The 20,166-nt window shown below is 45.3% G+C and overlaps 1 protein-coding gene across 1 annotated transcript in view; it reads right to left on the minus strand.

Annotated features, from left to right (window-relative positions):
- ATRN (attractin) overlaps positions 1 to 20,166 on the minus strand; it is a 208,728-nt gene that overhangs the window by 94,278 nt on the left and 94,284 nt on the right. The window contains exons 11-19 of the mRNA XM_054064661.1: positions 17,877 to 17,961; positions 14,675 to 14,895; positions 13,479 to 13,600; positions 12,370 to 12,508; positions 10,776 to 10,957; positions 7,758 to 7,974; positions 4,684 to 4,869; positions 3,075 to 3,308; positions 1,890 to 2,027 (exon numbers count right to left, since the gene is read on the minus strand). Coding sequence (XP_053920636.1) covers positions 1,890 to 2,027; positions 3,075 to 3,308; positions 4,684 to 4,869; positions 7,758 to 7,974; positions 10,776 to 10,957; positions 12,370 to 12,508; positions 13,479 to 13,600; positions 14,675 to 14,895; positions 17,877 to 17,961 — 1,524 coding nt within the window. The remainder of the gene's footprint in view (positions 1 to 1,889; positions 2,028 to 3,074; positions 3,309 to 4,683; positions 4,870 to 7,757; positions 7,975 to 10,775; positions 10,958 to 12,369; positions 12,509 to 13,478; positions 13,601 to 14,674; positions 14,896 to 17,876; positions 17,962 to 20,166) is intronic.

Genomic DNA, 20,166 nt, shown 5'->3' on the forward strand with positions numbered 1-20,166 from the left:
AGGTCTTCAATGTTTGCTCATTATCATAGAATGGTTTGGGTTGGGAGAGACATTAAAGCCCATCCAGTTCCACCCACCCTGCCATGGGCAGGGACACCTCCCACTGGATCAGGCTGCTCAAAGCCCCATCCAACCTGGCCTTGAACACCTCCAGGGATGGGGCAGCCACAACTTCTCTGGGCAACCTGGGCCAGAACCTCAGGACCTTCACAGGAAAACATTTATTCCTGAAGATCTCATCTCAATCTCCCCTCTTTCAGCTTAAAATCGTTCCCTCTCATCCCATCCCTGCACTCTCTGATCAAGAGCCCCTCCCCACAGCTTTCCTGGAGCCTCTTTCAGTACTGGAAGCTGCTCTATAGTCTCCCAAGAGCCTTCTCTTCTCCAGAGTGAACAACTGCAGCTCTCACAGCCTGTCCTCATATGGGATCATCTCTGTGGCCTCCTCGGGATTCGCTCTAACAGACCCATGTCCTTCATGTGCTGAGACTCCAGAACTGAATGTGGGGCACCAGATGAGGTCTCAAGAGAGCAGAGTAGAGCAAAGGGCAGAATCCCCTTGCTTGCCCTGCTGATCCCACTGCTTTGGATGCAGCCCAGGACATGGTTGGCTTTCTGCGCTGCAACCCACACACTGCTGGCTCATGTCGAGCTTCTCATCCACCAGCACCCCAAGTCCTTCTCCTCAGGGTTGCTCTCAATCCACTCCCTGCCCAGCCTGTAACTGTGCTTGGAATTGCCCTGACCCAGGTGTGGGACCTTGCACTTGGCCTTACTGAACTCCAAGAAGTTCGCACAGTCCCACTTCTGAAGTCTGTCAAGGTCCCTCTGGATTCCACCCCTTCCCTCCGGCACGTGGACTGCACCACACAGCTTGGTGTCATCAGCAAACTTGCTGAGGGTGCCCTCAATCCCACTGTCCGTCTCCAACAAAGATGTTAAACACTGGTCTCAATACTGACTCCTGAGGAACACCACTCGTCATCAGTCTCCACACCACAACCCTTTGAGTGCGACCATCCAGACAATTCCTTATCCACTGAGTGGCCCATCTGTCAAATCCACGTCTCTCCAATTTATGTCCTAATAATCACCTTCATTCATTTCTTCCAAGATGCCCACAAACCACCCACACTCACTTCACTGAAGTACGGATGTTACTCTGACACCGAACAACGTCATTTCTGGTCTACCTTTTCCACTTCTGTATCTGAGATCGCTCCACCTCAAGATATTCCATCAAAGTTCTTCAGAGCAAGAAGCACCTTCCCTTACATCTGCACCTCACCTATCACAGCAAGGTTCTGGGTTAACAATGATCCTTCAAGAAAGGTTCTTTTCCCAATTTGTTGACTGGATCTTGCACAACCAAAAATGTTCTTTGTGCTAAAGAGTCCCAAAGCACGTTACAAACGTAGAAGGCAATTTTAGCAGCGATCAGTTAATTCTCAACTGAAATCTAGCCAACTCCTCCATGAAATACGGCAAGCATTTCAGGAAGTAGACAATCATAACAACAAATGGACAAGGCTTTTAACCAAATGTAACAGAAGGTGAAAATGTAGATAAGCAGAAATTCGTTCAAGACATTGGAATTAACACTGCTCCCTTTCAAAATAGGACCATGAAACAGTGAAACAAACCCATTTTTCACTGTGGCCATTTGAAGTTTACCAAGGACAGTAAAAAAAGTCATCTTTATCTCACGCAAGAAAAATCAAAGAATTTCATCAAGCAGTTTCTGTATCTTTGATTGGAAGAATCAAGGATTGTGCCTTGCTTGCAGGAAAGAAAAAATGCTTTATCAGGATATAATTTCAGCAGAGGAACGAATAAAGAGAGGAAAACATCAAAGAGTTCAGCGCAGGAAGATTTAAAGCATCACTTACGCTGGCATGTTCCTCCATTAGTAGGATCGCCGTAGTAGCCTGAGATACAAGTCTCACAGTGTTTGCCAGTTGTCAGGTTTTCGCACTTCTCACAAATGCTTTCGTTGACACATTTACTGTGCCCGTTGCACTGACAGGCTGAGGGAAACAGAAACGGGTGAGTATTTGTACTCAAATCTAGTGCTTCATATAGATCCTCACAAGTCTGCGCTCTGCAGAGCCTCAATGAAATCGTTTCATGCTTCTTTCAGGAAGGCTCTCGCAGTCTTATGCATTGAGCTGAAGTAGAATCAGTTTTCTGACCGTCTTGTCAAAGTTACCTCAACGACACCTGTCCACCACTAAACCAGATCCCTGAGCACCTCATCTGCCCATCTTTTAAACATCTCCAGGGATGGACTCCTCCTTGGACAGCCTCTTTCTGTGAAGAAATTTTTCCTCATGTCCAATCTGAGCCTGCCCTGGGGCAATTTGCGGCCATTTCCTCACGTCCTGTCGCCTGTGACTTGGGAGAAGAGACCAACACTCACTTCGCTACAACCCCCCTTCAGGCAGTTGTAGACAGTGATGAGGTCTCCCCTCAGCCTCCTTTTCTCCAGGATAAACAACCCCAGGTCCCTCAGCTGCCTCTCATAACCTTTGTTCTCCAGCTCCTTCCCCAGCTCCATTCCCCTTCTCTGGATGCGCTCCAGCCCCTCAATATCCTTCTTGGAGTGAGAGGCCCAAAACTGAACCCAGGAGTCAAGGTGTGGCCCCACCAGTGCTGAGTCCAGGGACACAATCTCTTCCTTGCTCCTGCTGGCCACGCCACTACAGACACAGGCCAGGATGCCACTGACCTTCTTGGCCACCTGGGCCACCGCTGGCTCATGTTCAGCCACTGTCAACCCACACCCCCAGGTCCTTCTCTGCCTGGCAGCTTTCCAGCCACTCTTCCCCAATCCCGGAGCTGCACGGGGTTGTTTTGTCCCAAGTGCAGCAGAGCTCCGCAGCTCTCCTGCAGACACCTGCACAACTCCTTCCATCTCAAAATGCTTTATTTTCTTGTTTTTCTTCCAAGCTCTCTTCCTCCTCCCATTAACAACAAGGAACACAGACATCACTTCAGTCTTTAAAAGCTGCTCTCTTCTCATTTCACTGTTGCTACTGCTGAAACGCTTGAACATTTAAACGTCGCTCACTTACCTGGACACTGAATAAAGGACCAGTTGTAGCTGTTCTCCACAGGACACATGCTGACATTAAGGACAGGTTCCAAGCTGTGTTTCCCTGTTGCAGATGGAGTTGGCATCTTGACCGGACCTCGATAGGAGCCTTCGATGCACTTCCCTTTGCCGGTGTTGCTCGGGTCGGTGCACCAGCCACAGCCGGGCTGCTCCAAACAGTGAGCACACGTGCAGTAGCCTGAACAGTTTTCAGCTATAAAAAACCACCATAAATCTTTTACACTTTGCTCACATCCATTGAAACAGGAAAAAAAAAACCCAACCATTTCTCATAAATAAGTTAGAAATTCCTACTGTGGGCTACATGTAGACAATACTTCAGAATAAACAACTTTGTTGAACACTAATCTGGATCTGATAATCATAGAATCATAGGATGGTTTGGGTTGGAAGGGACCTTAAAGCCCATCCAGTTCCAACCGTCCTGCCATGGGCAGGGACACCTCCCATTGGATCAGGCTGCTCAAAGCCCCATCCAACCTGGCCTTGAACACCTCGAAGGATGGGGCAGCCACAACTTCCCTGGGCAACCTGGACCAGGGCCTCCACACCATCATCATGAAGAACTTCTTCCCAATGTCTCATCTAAATCTTCTTCCTTCCAATTTAAAGCCATCCCCCCTCATCCTATCACTCCAGGGCTTTAAAAAAAGTCCCTCCCCAGCTTTTCTGGAGCCCCTTTCAGCACTGGAAGCTGCTCTATGGCTCTATGGTCTCTCTGGAGCCTTCTCTTCTCCAGGCTGAACAACCTCAACTCTCTCAGACTCGTAATAACCTAACAGTAAATTACATGGCTCCATGTATGAATAAAAGAGAGACAGAAGAGATACAAATAAGTTAAGTACATCAAATTACATAACTAATTCGCAACTAATTACTCAATTAATTCGATGGGTAAGAATTCAAATAATGAAATGAGCGCTTCTCCACTAGGAAAAAAAAAAAGCAGAGATTTCATGATCTCACTTGAAAACCTTTGCTATCCGGCATTTAGTTTAATTGATTAATTACACTAAACAAAGTTAAACAACATTAATTCACAAAGGCTTGCAGTGTTCACAAAGGCTTGTAGCAATAGGACGAGGGGGAATGGGTATAAACTGGGGGAATGGGTATAAACTGGAGAGGGGCAGATTTAGACTGGACATAAGGAAGAATTTCTTCACCGTGAGAGTGGCGAGGACCTGGCCCAGGTTGCCCAGGGAAGTTGCGGTTGTCCCATCCCTGGAGGTGTTCAAGGCCAGGTTGGATGGGCCTTGGGCAGCCTGATCTAATGGGATGTCCCTGCCCACGGCAGGGGGTTGGAACTGGATGGGCTTTAAGGTCCCTTCCAATCCAAACTATTGTACAATTCCATGATTAATTCTGTTTAATGCTTTATATGACGCACAACGGAGCTGCACACATGAAGCTCCTGGGATCAGGCACTTCTTATTTATGAAAATCCCACTGGTCAGTATGACTGACCTATGGAGTTTGATGACCTCTACCAGCAAATGCCAACAAGCACAAGACTCATCTCTACTTGAGATGAGTCCATCTGCCAAGACACAGAAGCAGTAACTCACGTGGACAACTGCTCATGGTGTACCATTCCATGCACTGGCCGTAGGGAAAGGAGGCCACGTAAGCGTTGGAGTCCACGCACTGTTTCATGTTGCTGCACCACATGCATTCGGAGCTGCCGCTCGTGCACTCCCCGCACATCGTCCGCAGGGCGCAGGGCGTGCGGCACTGCTTGGCGCTGTGGTTTGCTGCAGGGAGCAAGACAAGAGTCACCTTTTATTCCTGAAGGAAACTGGTAATGAGCCCCAAGAGAAGGACATGAGATAAAAAGGTTTGTCTATTATTCAGGCTGAAAAATAGTTCAATATCACAGATTTGCACCACTTTGTGGTGTTGCTGGATGGAGCTGGAGATACTTTATATCACAGTAAATACAAGAAATGCAGTAAGCACAGTAAAATCATTTCTCTTATCGCGTAGCCTTCATGAGTGATAATGCTTTTCAAAGTATTTACATTAAAACCTATTTAAACAGTGTTGGGAACGTGGTCTGTGTCTCTCAGCGGGTCTGTTGATGTGTTCCTTAAATATTGTTCCAACCCAAGCGTTGGGAAGAAACCCCACGTTTTATATGAGCAGACTGGGATGAGTTTTAAGTTATTTGATCATATACCTATACATAAATACAGGTCAAGGCAATCCCTGACTTCAATACAGGATGGGGGATGATGTGATTGAGAGCAGCCCTGAGGAGAAGGACTTGTGGTGCTGGGGGAGGAGAAGCTCAATATGAGCTGGCAATGTGCTCTCACAGCCCAGAAACCAACCATATCCTGGGCTGCATCCAAAGCAGCGTGGCCAGCAGGGAGGGAGGAGGTTCTGCCCCTCTATTCCTCTCTTGTGAGACCTCATTTGGACTATTGTGTCCAGTTCTGGAATCCTCAACAGAAGAAGAAGGAGCTGTTGGAACACGTCAAAAAGGAGGCCATAAGGATGATCAGAGGGCTGGAGCACCTCCCATACGAGGACAGGCTGAGAGAGTTCACCTTGTTCAGCCTGGAGAAGAGAAGGCTCCAAGGAGAGTTTTAGAGCAGCTTTAGAGCTGAAGGGGTACAAGAAAGCTGGAGAGGGACTGTTCACAAAGGCTTGTGGGGATAGGATGAGGGGGAACAGGTTTAAAGCAGAGAAGGGCAGATTTAGGCTTGACATAAGGAAGAATTTCTTCACCATGAGAGTGGTGAGGCACTGGTTGTCCAGGGAACTGGGGGCTGCCCCATCCCTGGAGGTGTTCAAGGCCAGGTTGGCTGGGCCTTGGGCAGCCTGATCCAGTGGGATCCATGGCAGGGGGGTTGGAACTGGATGATCTTTAAGGTCCCTTCCAACCCAAATCATTCTGTACGTACCATATATAAAATGAGTACTCATAGCAGAACTAACTCAGGAGTTTCTCGGGTGAGCCAGTGCTTTACCTTTTGAATCAAGCGACTACACTCAGATCATAAAAATCAAGTTAAGAGCCTAAACTGATGCTGTGAGTTAAAATAAACACAATTTTGAGTTCAGTTTCCATGACCCGCACCCTGCACTTCCACAAAGAATGACTGGAAGTGGTGTAGCTTACTTAGAAACGTTACGTCGTGGGCCAACTTTGAGAGGCCTTAATTTGTATTCACAAATAATCATCTCTAAGGAAGAGTTAACACCTCAAACCATTTTAAAAGATACACAGTTCCAACAAAGCTAGACGACTTTTCCCAAAAGCAAACAGCTTCTTTTAAAAAGTTCTCCTATCTCCAAAGTGTCTTTGTCCAATTAATTTCAAACTTTGATAAAATCCTCCTCTGGCGACGGAGAAAGGGGAGCTCAACTGGAAAAGAGCTTTTATTTTTTTATTAACCAGGAGATTGCTCCATACCATAATTAACCTAAATGTCACGCGCAGGTATGTAATTTAGAGCAAAATAATTAAAGTATAACATACTTCCAAGTATTTTACAGTTAATAGAGTAAATGTAAAGCAGCTTTTTAAAATCTCTGATTCATATGAAACAACTACAAGTGGGACTTTCCCAGACTACTTTTCTTTGGCGATGTGTTGTGGTTGGTATATTTGACGATCAGAGTAGTAATTATCTGAGCACGGCGTGAATGGTATGGGATAAAGGGTGGAATGTTGTGGTTTGAGCTAAGCAGAATCAGTTTCTGACTTCAGCTCAGTCTCCTCTAAGTAACCTCACTTTCGGAAAGTTCACTGCAGGGTTTTCAGACGGGGTTTGTCTCTCGCAGTGATCACACGGAGCACTGGGATGCAGAAAGGACACTGCTTGACCTTATTCCTATAGAACCCAAGGCCATCCTTGAGCTGGTGGAGCCCTGAGTCAAAGAAGTGAAAAAGGTGCACCTGCAGGACAGGACAGGTGACCCCAAACTGATCAACAGGGGATTCCATCCCATAGACATCATACTCGGGATAAAAGTGAGAAATCACAAGAGTCACGTTATCTTCTGCGATGGCCAATGTGAGGACCTCGTCTGTCCGGTTGCCCCTGATCCTGGATCCGTGCATTCCTGAATCCAGTTTGTGAGCCCAGCTCCTCCCTAACCTTGGACCCTTTCCCTTGTGTCTGCTCTGCAGCATCTGTGGTGACATAGAATCATCAATGGGTGGGGGGTGTGACTTCATATATTTGCATACATTTTAATACTTTCTTATTATTCCATCATTATCATCATCATTATTGTTGTCTTGTTCTTCTTATTAATTTCATTAAAACCGTAGTTTTAGTTTCCTACCCACAAGCCTTTTCCACTCATTTCCCCCTCCCAAGGGATGGAGGGAGAAAGGGAATCGGGAGCCTAACTGCTCGGTTTATGGTGCCAAAATTGGCTGGGCAGAAGCTAAACCGTGACACAAATTAACAATCCAGATAGTTTTAATTGTAGTGAAAGGGTTTCTCTTTACTCTTTAGGAAATACAAATACCTGTTGGTCAAGCATAGAATGACTCGAGTTGGAAGGGACCCACAAGGATCAGAGTCCAACTCCTTCCTCTGCCTTGGACAACCCCAACATTCACACCATGTGTCTGAGGGTGTAAATCCTCTCCCTAGAAGACATCCGAGTCGGATATCGTTACCTGGCCTTTCGCAGATGCTCCCGTTGACTTCATTAATACACGTCGCTGCCTTCAGCCCCTGATTGGAAGGCTCGGCTAAATACCCACAAAACCCAGCATCACTTGGTTCCTCGGGGAGCCACTGGACAAGGGTGTTAGTGAAGGGAGACATGTCTTCCCAGCACCAATAGGACACGTTGATCTTCCTCAGTCCAACCCATGGAGTCACAGGTTTGGGCTAGAAAGAAAGGAAAGTGGTTTAATACCCAGTTTTATGACCTTCAGTATTAAAAGCAAATATACATCACCATATAATGTTCAGAACAACTTTGCCACGTTAGATGTTAATAAGGGAAATATTTCTCGGTGTTATCAGAACTAAATGTCACAGAGAGAGAGGGATCCTTCAGGAAACACCAATTATTACTGTATTTTTCAAGCTATATTTCTAATTATGGAAACCAGGAGGGGAACAAGTCCAACATTTACACCCACGTGGGTTCAGTTTTGGGCTCCTCACTCCAAGAAGGACATTGAGGGGCTGAAGAGAGTCCAGGGAAGGGGAACAGCTGGGAAAGGGGCGGAAGAAAAAGTTTATGAGGAGTGGCCGAGGGACCTGGGCTTGTTTATCCTGGGGAAAAGGAAGCTGAGAGGAGATCTTATCCCTGTCTACAACTGCCTGAAAGGAGGTTGTAGTGAGGTGGGTGTTGGTCTTTTCTCCCAAGTCACAGATGACAGGAGATGAGGAAATGGTCTCAAGCTGCACCGGGGCAGGTTCAGATCAGAGATCAAGAAAAATTTCTTCATGGAAAGGGTTCTCAAGAAGTGGCAGAGGCTGCCCAGGGAGACGGTGTAGTCCCCATTTTGGAAGGTGCTTAACAGGTGGGTAGATGAGGTGCTCAGGGATCTGCTTTAACAGTGGACAGCTACAGTTGGAATTGATGATCTTAAAGTTCTTTTCCAACAATTCTATGATTCTGTGATTCAAAGATCTTATGGTACCACTCATATCTTCTCTCCATTGAAGCACTTTGGGGGCATAGTTACTCTCAGAAAGCCTTCCCTGCTGTATAAAACCATCACCTACTTCACCTTCCCAAGCATAAGAGCACTAACTCCTAACAGCACCAGGGTTACATACCACCACATGCCAACACCAATGCCTTCCCACGCTATTTAGAACAAACATTAGGAAGAAATTCTTCACGATGAGGGTGGGGAGGCCCTGGCCCAGGTTGCCCAGGGAAGCTGTGGCTGCCCCATCCCTGGAGGTGTTCAAAGCCAGGTTGGATGGGGCTTTGAGCCACCTGATCTAGTGGGAGGTGTCCTTGCCCATGGCAGGGGGTGGAACTGGATGGGCTTTAAGGTCCCTTCCAACCCAAACCATTCTGTTATTCTTTGGTTCTATAACAAAACACCTTTCCACAGCTAATTAAAAATGAAGTAACTGCGAAGTGCAACCTCCCCGGCTCAGCAGGAGCAGCCGCTGATGGGCAAAACGTCCAAGTACCAAACACAGGTTGGCTTTTTAGCAAAGTCATTTTCCCGCATCACAAGCACTCAATACCAAATCAAACGGGCTAATAGTCACTTCAGATTTCCAAGCCTCACTTTCTAAAGGACACTTTAGAGAAAAAATAACCATAAATTAACATTTTTTTTCCTCCCCCGTGTAAGGGTTCAAGAACTGTTGGGGAAAGGTTGATATACATCTTTAGATTTTACACTACATTTAAGCACTGGCATATCCAGAATCACCTGGAGGTGTTCGAACTGTGTGCTTTTACAACATCCCAGGCTTGTCTTCCTTACTTTACAAAAGATTAACAATCTTATCTGAATTGGCTCCAGGAAAGCTGGGGAGGGGCCCTTGATCAGGGAGTGCACAGGTAGGACAGGAGGGAATAACTTTAACCTAAAGAAGGGAGATTTAGATGAGATCTTAGGAAGAAATATTTTCCTTTGAGGGTGGGGAAGCACTGGACCGCGTTGCCCAGGGAAGCTGTGGCTGCCCCATCCCTGGAGGTGTTCAAGACCAGCTTGCATGGGGCCGTGGGCAGCCCGATCCAGTGGGAGGTGTCCCTGCCCATGGCAGGGGGGTGGAACTGGATGGGCTTTAAGGTCCCTTCCAACCCAAACCATTCCATGACTCTATGATTCTAAAACCCAATAACCATTGAAATGCCACTTGAAGATTACAAAGGGAACGAATGCAGGGAATGTTCTCATTTCCACTGTATGTTCTCCTCTGAAATGGAGCAATCTGACTGCTTCCAGCCTCATTCTTCCTAAACAGAACCCCTCCTGACTGCCAGTCCTACCTAGAGTGGCCTCCAGGATCCAAGCGGAGTTACCCCCATGTGCCATCAGGCCACAAGCTCAGCAGCCCGGACCAGGATTTCAGCGAAGCTGTGCAGCATCACTCTCGGGTTGGTCTGTAGCACCACCTACACCTCCTGCCCTGAACACCTCCCTGCTGCTGCCAGGGACTGGGGAAAACGTATTTATTTTATTGATGCATGAAGAGGGACAGATTCCAATTCCCTTCTTGCCGTCTCCGATAAAAAAGCACCTGCCACTAAATCAAACATAAATAACTCCAAACAAGCCGAGCAGCTCTGCGGAGTAAGAAGCTAATATTTTAAACAGTCGCTTTTCTGAGTGGAATAAATAACTTTAAATGCCTCGCATTAAACACCTCCGGTGCCCCAGAGGGACCCTTATTTATAAAATATTGTGTATAAGTCGCGAGAGGAGTCCTGCTGCAGTCGTGTATCCCACAAGAGAAACACGCGGGTGATTGCGTTATAGAAAGCGATACCTTTGAGGCACCGTGTATGTTTATATTTATCTTCCCCATTTACATTCTCTACAATTGCACTTCAAAAGCACCCACAGGGCCTGTTGAATTTCAAAAGGAAAATCAGTCCTTCTCAGTTAAGAGGCATTTCTGTCTGTACAGAGCATACAATGCCCCAGCAAGGACTGCTCCACAGTCGGAGCTTAATTACTCGGGGGACATAAAAGAGAAGCACTCACCGACGCCTGCATCTTCTGCAGCTCCTTTAGAACAAATTCTACCTTTTTCTGTGTCGTGAGGGACGCTAGCAAAGCACCGTTGGATCTGCAGAACAGTTTGGCATGATCGTAGTTCTCCTTGGCGTTTGTGATTTTCAAGCAGGAGTTGCCAACCAAATGCCAGTTTGTTCCGCAGATGTTTTCTAGGGGGAATAAAGAAAGGAAACTCAGAGATGAGAGTGACCTTCATCAGCATTCAAAGGAGTGAAGGAGCCCTTCCACTACATCAAAACATTATTTAGGAGGATGAGGGGAGACCTCACTGGTCTCTACAGCTCCCTGAGAGGAGGTTGTAGTGAGGTGGGTGCTGGTCTCTTCTCATGAGTAAGAAGTGATGGCACAAGGGGAAACGGCTGGAGCACCTCTGCTCTAAGGACAGGCTGAGAGAGTTGGGGTTGTTCACCATAAACAGAAGGCTCCAGCGACACCTTAGAGCAGCTTCCAGTACCTGAAGGGGCTCTGGGAAAGCTGGGAAGTGACTTTTTACAAGGTCCTGGAGTGACAGGATGAAAGGGAACGGCTTTAAATTGGAAGGTGGAAGATTTAGATTAGACATTAGGAAGACATTTTTCATGATGACATTGGTGAAACACTGGCACAGGTTGCCCAGAGAAGTTGTGGCTGCCCCACCCCTGGAGATGTTCCAGGCCAGGTTGGATGGGGCTTTGAGCAACCTGATCCAGTGGGAGGTGTCCCTGTCCATGGGGTTTTGGAACTGGATGGGCTTTAAGGTCCCTTCCAACCCAAACCATTCCATGATTCTATGTTTCTTTCGGGTCTTCTCACTTTTTATTCAGTTTTCAAACTATGAAAGGCCAGACCGGGACACATCCAGACCTACTGAATCAGAATTTGCTTTCCATATCCTTCTAAAGCTTCTGCCTGTGTTGTTTTTCTCCCCTTCTCCATATCCTATTAACTGCAAATGTCGATTCCTGAAGATACCATATTTCTCTCACAGTCACTGGGAAAAAACGCCCCATGTTACTACAGTGGGGCTGATAATCAACTCCCATCATCTCCCGCTGGAAACACTCCAACAAGAGAAGTTTCCTTATAGACTTTAGGTGTTATTTGCCTAATTTGCCAGTACGTGCCATTACGCTTTTGCGCAATCCTAGTTTCTAAAATTAAATAACATGCATTATTAAATCTAATATCTTGCAGAAGCCTATTATATCAACAGCACTGCTTTTATCAAATGAGAAGAGAGACATGAAACGCAGCCTAATAATTACACGAGTAATCATCCTCCTCTTCAGATAATTGAGACTGAAAAATACTCCATCAGACTTTCTGAATTTACAAGAAATTAAGTTTTATACCAAAGCTGGTATGATTAAACAACATTATTTACTCCAGTTTAGCACTAGAAGATCGCAATATGGGGTAAAAAGCTTTTGGACTGAGTGAATTTGAGGCTTTTTCGAGCAACCTGATCTAGTGGGAGGTGTTCGTGTCTATGGCATGGCAGCTGGAATTAGATCTTTAAGGTCCCTTCCAACTCAAATCATTCCATGGTTCTTTTATTTACGCTAATAGAACAAATACATACCTGGTAAAGCGATACACTCCTGATTCCTGGGTTCCCACTGACAGTTTTGATCCATGGCACAGCTTTTGCAACTTGTCTTTTTGTTACAGTAGTAGGCAGGGTTGTCCTTAGGACAATTCCCATAGCGAGTGATAGGAGCCTAAAATAAACAACACAGATGAGGCTTTTTTCCCCATCCAACAACTGTCAGATTATAACAACCACAATGACTCCACACTAAACTTCACATTTCAGATCTACAAAGCAAACTCTCCATTCTAAAGCCGCAACGCTGGACATCGCCTGTGTAGTCAAGACGTTCCCCCAGGCCACCATCTGACATATTTTCCTTACAAGAGAGCTCTTACAAAAGGGTCAGTTTTCTTCCAAGGGAAGGCTCTAGGGATCACAAACCCAAACTGAGTAACCATACCAGCTCTTCTCCTGCCCTTCCCCACCCTCTTAAATTGAGCGAAGAGTCCCAGGAAAAGCCCTTGGACCAACTTGAAAAAACAATTCAAACACAGGAAGGACACAGATCAGCTAGAGGAAGTCTACAGGAAGCCACGAACGTGATCTGAGAGCTGGAGCATCTCCCATATGAGGCCAGTCTGAGAGAGTCGGGATTGTTCAGTATGGAGAAGACTATGGGGAGACCTTAGAGCAGCCTTCTAGTACCTGAAGAGGGCTACAGTTAAACTGGAGAGAGGCTCTTTATCAGGGAGTGCAGGATTAGGACGAGGAGGAATAGTTTTAAGCTGAAAGAGGGGAAATTGAGATGAGATCTTAGGAAGAAATGTATTCCTATGAGGGTGGTGAGGCCCTGGCCCAGGTTGCCCAGGGAAGTCGTGGCTGCCCCATCCCTGGAGGTGTTCAAGGCCAGGTTGGATGAGGCTTTGAGCAGCCTGATCCAGTGGGAGGTGTCCCTGCCCATGGCAGTTGGGGTTGGAACTGGATGGGCTTCAAGGTCTCTTCCAACCCAAACCACTTTACTTTAGCGGGTCAGAGCTACACAAGCAACGGAAATAACGAAACAACAGGAGCCGTAACCCTGACAAAACCAAGACATCTGGACATTTGCTATTTCAAAAGGCTACATTTAAACTACAGAAGTATTAGAGAGACTTTACCTGTTCCTCTGTGCAGTTGTTATGCATTGAGATACACTGGTCAGTGCACCATTGACAGTTGTTTGTGTTTGCTGTACAGCTATAGCAGTCTGTAATCTGATCACATTTCTCATTGTCTACAGCTATTAAAGAAAAAAACCTGCATGACCAAAAACAGGCATTTCCTGACAGAGCTCTAAGAACTTGATTACATACAGCAAAAGATATAACCAAACAGCAGTGCCTGTAGATTCTCCGTTATCGACTATACTTAGTAAATCAGACACTTCCACGTGATCGAACTGATAGAAGATTGCATTCGTTTGCACCATCAATCATTTGTAGTGCCCACAGAGATGGAAAATTCAACAGCAGAAACTGCACCAAGACATGGAAACATGACAATGTTCAGTGTCCACATGCACCACGTCAGAGGTCGTTTCACAAGGACAGTGAACATCTCCCACCGCAGCCCATTTTGCTCCAAGCCTGGCCTTCAATTACACGGAGCGTTTTCATGCAAAGCTTGAACTTTCCACTCCATCTTTCCAATCTTATTGCCTGTGTTGCATGGAAATTTACTGTACATTGAGAGCCCATCAAAGCAATGTCCTTTTACATCAATTTCTCTTAAATAATTAAAGGTTGCCATCTACTACAGAATCAAGGTTTGCGTAATTCAGCTCAGAGCAACGAATGCATGAGGACAAAACACTGAAAAGTTGTTTAAGAATTATCATAAAGGAGAAAACAGGAATTAGACCTTAAAACAAATGCTCTTTTTGATGGCTCCTATCTAATTGAAGGAAAAATAAAGTGAATTTTCTTGAACAGCTGTTGTCTCTCTCGAAGAGCACAGGATAACGTTGTAAGACCCAGCTCCTTTCCCATGCCCCATGCTGTTCCTCATCAAACTGCTGGCTCTCACAAGGTCAGTTCTTGGAGCAAATATCTACAGAGCAACAGTCCAGGGCTGATTCCTGACTGATGTTGTCTGTTTGGGATAGGAAAGCAAGTACAAACAGTATGGTAGGAAAAAAATCTAATGAGCAAGCAGCTACGGCGGGAAGGAGAGGTGGAAATATCTCCAAGCCACTGTGGCTACTTGGTCAGAAGAAGGTGTCCCAGGAAGTAGAACTACCCCCTTCCCTATCTTAAACTTGATCTGATAACGGCACACAAGTTGGAAAGGGAAATGGAAAGAACGCGACGCATACCTGGCTTGGGAGGGCAGTCTTCAAAGACCTTTTGCTGCTGCTCTACAGTCGCCATTTCCCAGGGGACGCAGCGAGGAGGGGTGGTGGCCCACACGCACCTGACGCCGGGACCTGCTCGCAAGCAGGCCGTTTCGTTGTCGAAAGCTTCACATCTCTCAGGCGTGTACTTCAGTATGTCACTGAGGAGGAGACTGTTGAAGCCTCCAAACACATACATGGTGCTACACAAAACACAAGTGAAGACACAAATGGTTTTGCCTGGATTTACAGACCACACGCTGCTGCAGGTCAACTTGATTCAAGGTGTGAGCAAGGTGTTTTAGTACATTCCAGCGTGTATAAATCCAAATAAATAGCTCTGGGTTATAGAAAGCACTAAAGGAAAGGCCACTCAAGTTCCACTATCTCAGAGAAGCCAGAGAGTCTCTACAGGTGGGTGTTAAGATGGAGTCAAACCATCCTGAGGTCGTGGATCGACCTCTTTCTTCAGCCAAAGCCCTGGGTGACACCTGATCAGTGTGGCAATATGCTGTGGAAATGTGGGAACCTCCTACAAAGAACAACACTTAGAGAGGGAGGAAGGCTAAAAATCAGGGAGATGGTATCACACCGTTAAACCAGCACTCAGCAGCTAAGACAAAACAATTCAGTGTTGTCACGTCTTGCTCCACCGCTGTGACAAAATCACAGTTATTTTCATGGCTGTTAGGAAGTGCACCAGTGAGGCAACTAAAAAAAAAATAGGATTTGGAGGGGAAATAAATAAAGATGCTTTTTAAAATCTCCTTTAGTATCACAACTGCATCAGGCAAAGCATCAGATTTCATTATCCGTTGTCAGGCCATACCTGGCATCCAGTTTTGGTCCCTGCTATACAAAAATGATGAGGAAAGGCTGGAGAGGATCCAGAGAAGGGCCCCAAAGTTGATCAGAGGATTGGGAAACCTCCTATAAGGCTAAAAGAACCGGGTTTGCACAGCCTTGAGAAGAGAAGGCTTAGGGGAGACCTCATTACCATGAACCAGTACATAGAGGGTGTCTACCAAGTGGATGGAGACACCCTCACATGGAAAAATCAAGGAGTAACGGGGATAAGTTGCTCCTGGGGAGATTCTGATTGGATTCCAGAACAAAATTTTTCACTACAAGAACAGTTCAACATGGGAATCATCTCTGCAGGGAAGTGGTGGATTCCTCTACACTGGACACTTTGAAGGCTCAGCTCGCCAGGGTGCTGGGCCATCTCAGTTCAACCGTAGATCACCTAAAAGGTTGGACCAGATGATACTTGAGGCCCCTTCCAACCTGGTATTCTATGATTAGTGACAGAAAAGTGCCACCAAAAAAATCTGCACACCTGTACTTCCAAACACGCATTTAATAAGACAGTGAAGAAGAGTCAATGCATAAAAGTTCTCGTTGAATAGTATTTTTAACGTGATTTTCATCCTGTTTTAGGTAGGAACTAAAGCATAGGCTTAATTGTCCTTCATGGAAGCAAAGCCAGGGAGGGACTTTTTCCAAGGGCCTGGAGTGATAAAATGAAGGGGAATGGCTTTAAATTGGAAGGGGGAAGATTTAGATTAGACATTAGGAGGAAATTCTTCACAATGAAGGTGTGGAGGCCCTGGTATGAGTTGCCCAGAGGAGTTGTGGCTGTCCCATCCCTGGTTCAAGGCCAGGTTGGAATGGGCTTTGAGCAACCAGTGGGAGGTGTCTCTGCCCATGGCAGGGGGTTGGAACTGGATGGGCTTTAAGGTCTCTTCCAACCCAAACTATTCCATGATTCTACTGTCCCCAGTATACACTGAAACAAACAGACAGTGAGCGAGGTTTTAGAGAGAAAGGGACTATCTAGAAGGACACCATCCTTTAGAAAGCAGCGACAGTTATCTGCCTGGCTTAAAATGAGCTTTAACTAATGACACTGATTTACAGGCAGCATCCTCAAAGGATAAAGGAAGCAGAATGAAAGACTCCTAAGAAATATCATTACTCAAATTCCGTTGCACAGGCTCAAATACAATAGCAGATGCTCCCCCAGAGCAGGAATATTATTGTAGCGACATAATGCTTAACAGCAGAGATCTCACCTATGACCTCACTTACCGAACAGCACAGGGATGCTAAAGAAATGGCACACAGGATAAGTGATGTAAAGTGAAACATGGACACATTAAAAAACCAGGAGGGAAAATACGATTTGGAGATAAAAGCCATCATTGCAGCAAAATAAGAAATAGAAATATGACATAAATGAAATTATGAAATAAATAAGAAATATAGAGAAGAAAAAGGAATAGAAATCAGATTTTTTTTAATAGAACTAAGGGAGCTGAGACAGTTTAGTCCAGGGAAGAAATATAGGATATGAATAATAAGAATGATAAAGAGAGGGGATGAAGTGACAGGGCATGATCGACAGGCCTAAAACAATATAAGGTACGTTTGGACTTGATGATCTCAAAAGTCTTTTCCAACGGAGGGATTCAATGATTCTAAGAATACAGGTGAGCCATGGGTGACTCGCACTGCATCGCTTTGTGCGATGTTCCATCTGTAACTTCTGACATTTCTATCATCGGGGTGATTGTGCTGTGCTATTCTTGGTGCAGAGAGCGTGAGAGAAAGAGGCAGTGAGCAGCCGGGGCCAGAGATTCCGCATTTTTGGGGTGATGTAATTTGTTTATTCAATGATATAAAAGCTGGACCCCTCGCAATGATGGTTGGAGACCTCAACTACGAGCGGATACACTGCTTAGGACTTCTCAATTGTCCGGGAAGGCTCTCCAAATCTACGCTGCAAAAAAAGAGGCTCCACAGCAACTGAATATCCGGATGATGATAATGGGACAACTGGTGAGATATCTTTCTTAATTACTATGCTCATCCCCTTGTAGTAATGATGAGACGCGCTGCCTTTAAAGCTATTACTGTTAATTTGTTGATCACTACTAATCATTTGCTACCTTTATGTTCTAATGAGTTGAGTAAAAATTGATTTCACAGAGTACTTCAGAGTTTGAGCTTTGTGCTTAAAACATGTAGATACCAAAGACACTGTAAGAGTGAAGTTCTGAGGACTTTGAGAGGTTTCCAACAGATCCTCAGCCTTCTGGTCTTGGGTGTTATCAATCTACAGCGGTGCATTTATTGAGGGATGAAAAATGCCGACACCTCCCCATCTTATCTATAACCTTACCTGTTGTACAGAACAGCTGAGTGTCCAAACCTGTTCACATCGTGATGGAGACTCGGGCGAGGAAGGACAGACCACGCATCACAAGCTAGGATTAAAGAAAGCTCATTTCAGAAAGGTTTCTTGTTATAATGAATGACTCAACTCACGTAGCACATTTCTTCCCAAAGGATCCTAAAGTACTTGAAAAGCTGCAGGGCGACCACCTGAGGTGCTTAGAAGCGGATGAGTATGGTTGGATTTGATGATCTCAAAGTTCTTTTCCAACCATATGATTCTATGATTTTGCTCACCACCAAACTCTTGAGTGAAACAGCAGTTAACGGAAGCACTGACTTCTCTCCTTTTGCAGGATAGAAGACTTAGTCCTCACCCAACTGCCCTGGTGAGGCAAAAGGCAGAAAGGGAGGATTCAATGGCTCTGCTCCACCTGCTAAACCGTGCACGAAAAAGGAAAGACTCGGGGCACTCTCTGAAGGTGCTATTAGCTTTTTTTTGGCAATCATCTGTAATTAAATGGCAGTATCTTCATCTTCTTCACGATGAGGATGGTTTCTTCACAATGAGGGTGGTGAGACCCTGGCTGAGGTTGCCCAGAGCAGTTGTGTGGTTGCCCCATCCCTGGAGGTGTTCAAGGCCAGGTTGGATAAAGCCTTGAGCCTAATCCAGTGGGAGGTGTCCCTGCCCATGGCAGGGGGATGGAACTGGATGGGTTTTAAGGTCCCTTCCAACCCAAACCATTCTATGATCCTAACCTGTCTCATTTTTTTCTCCTTTATTAGAGGAATATTTCACTGAATAACAAGTTCCATTTTTATCTGTTTATATGTGAATTATTTGCAGTTTTGCCCCAAACCAGTATCACTGAGAACAGAGAGTTATCTTTTTCTTTCCCCATTGCAATTATCTTCCTAGAGGGCAGCTATCCATGTTTTTAATAATATTTTTCACTCATCATAGCTTAAGGATTTGTGCTTGTTTTTCTCTTTTAATATAATGTGAGATTATTCCATCTTTTTTCTATTTGCATAACATTTATAAGTTCTGCTTCATTTTTCACTCAGTTTCTCAGGTAATTTCTTCCTTTAGGCAGCATGAAGAAAAACAATCTAAGAAACATACAACCCACAGAGTAACAAAAACAGGAAAAGTCAGTCCAGTCCATACCATTAAACCTCCTGAAGTGAATGGGATCACCCTGGAGGTTAATGACCCAGAGGTATTTGCATGCAATTTATGCAATTAAGACAGAAAAGTCTTTTAGACTTGACAAGAGGAAACCCAGGGGAGACCTAATCACCTACAACTACCTGAGAGGAGGTTGTAGTGAGGTGGGTGTTGGTCTCTTCCCTCAGGTAACAAGCGATAGGATGAGAGGGAATGGCCTCAAGTTGCACCAAGGGAGGTTTAGGTTGGATATTAGGGAAAATGTCTTTACAGAAAGAGTGGTGAAGCACTGGAAGAGGCTGCCCAGGGCAGTGGTGGAGTCTCTATACCTGGATGTGTTTAAAAAGCGTGTAGATGTGGTACTTCGTAGGCACAGTGGTGTTGGGCTGATTGTTGGACTGGATGAATTACAGAATCATAGAACAGTTTGGGTTGGAAGGGACCTTAAAGATCATCTAGTTCCAACCCCCTGCCACAGGGAAGGAAATTCCACTGGATCAGGCTGCCCAAGGCCCCATCCAACCTGGCCTTGAACACCTCCAGGAATGGGGCAGCCACAGCTTCCCTGGGAAACCTGTTCCAGTGTCTCACCACTCTCACGGTGAAGAAATTCGTCCTTATATCAAGCCTAAATCTGCCCCTCTCTAGTTCATAGGCATTCCCCCGTGTCCTATCATCAAAAGCCTTTATGGATAGTCCCTCTCCAGCTTTCTTGTAGGCAGTTTGTGTTGAGTTCGTGGTAGGACTTAATGATCTCAGAGTTTTTTTCCAACCTAAATGCTTTTATGATTCTAAGTCAATCTGCTGCGAAGCTCTAGAGCCCTCAAATACCAACAAATTCTTTAATAGAAGATAAAAACGTTGTGCCACAGACTGAACCACTGAAATAAAAACCCTACAAACCCAAAATTCTACGGAGATTAACTCTGAGGGCTTAGAAAAACCACCTTATTAATTATTTTACCAATTTGAACTGGAGAACCATTGGGTTAGACAACTGAGCCCAACCTCTGCTCCAGCAGAAACTTTTGTAACAGTTGGTTGCATTCAACACTTTGATAAATTGCGATTTTGAAGTTTATTTTTAAATAATATATTTTATATTTTAAAGATAATATTCTTTACC

Source organism: Cuculus canorus, chromosome 4, assembly GCF_017976375.1.
Source record: "Cuculus canorus isolate bCucCan1 chromosome 4, bCucCan1.pri, whole genome shotgun sequence".
NCBI lineage: Eukaryota > Metazoa > Chordata > Aves > Cuculiformes > Cuculidae > Cuculus > Cuculus canorus.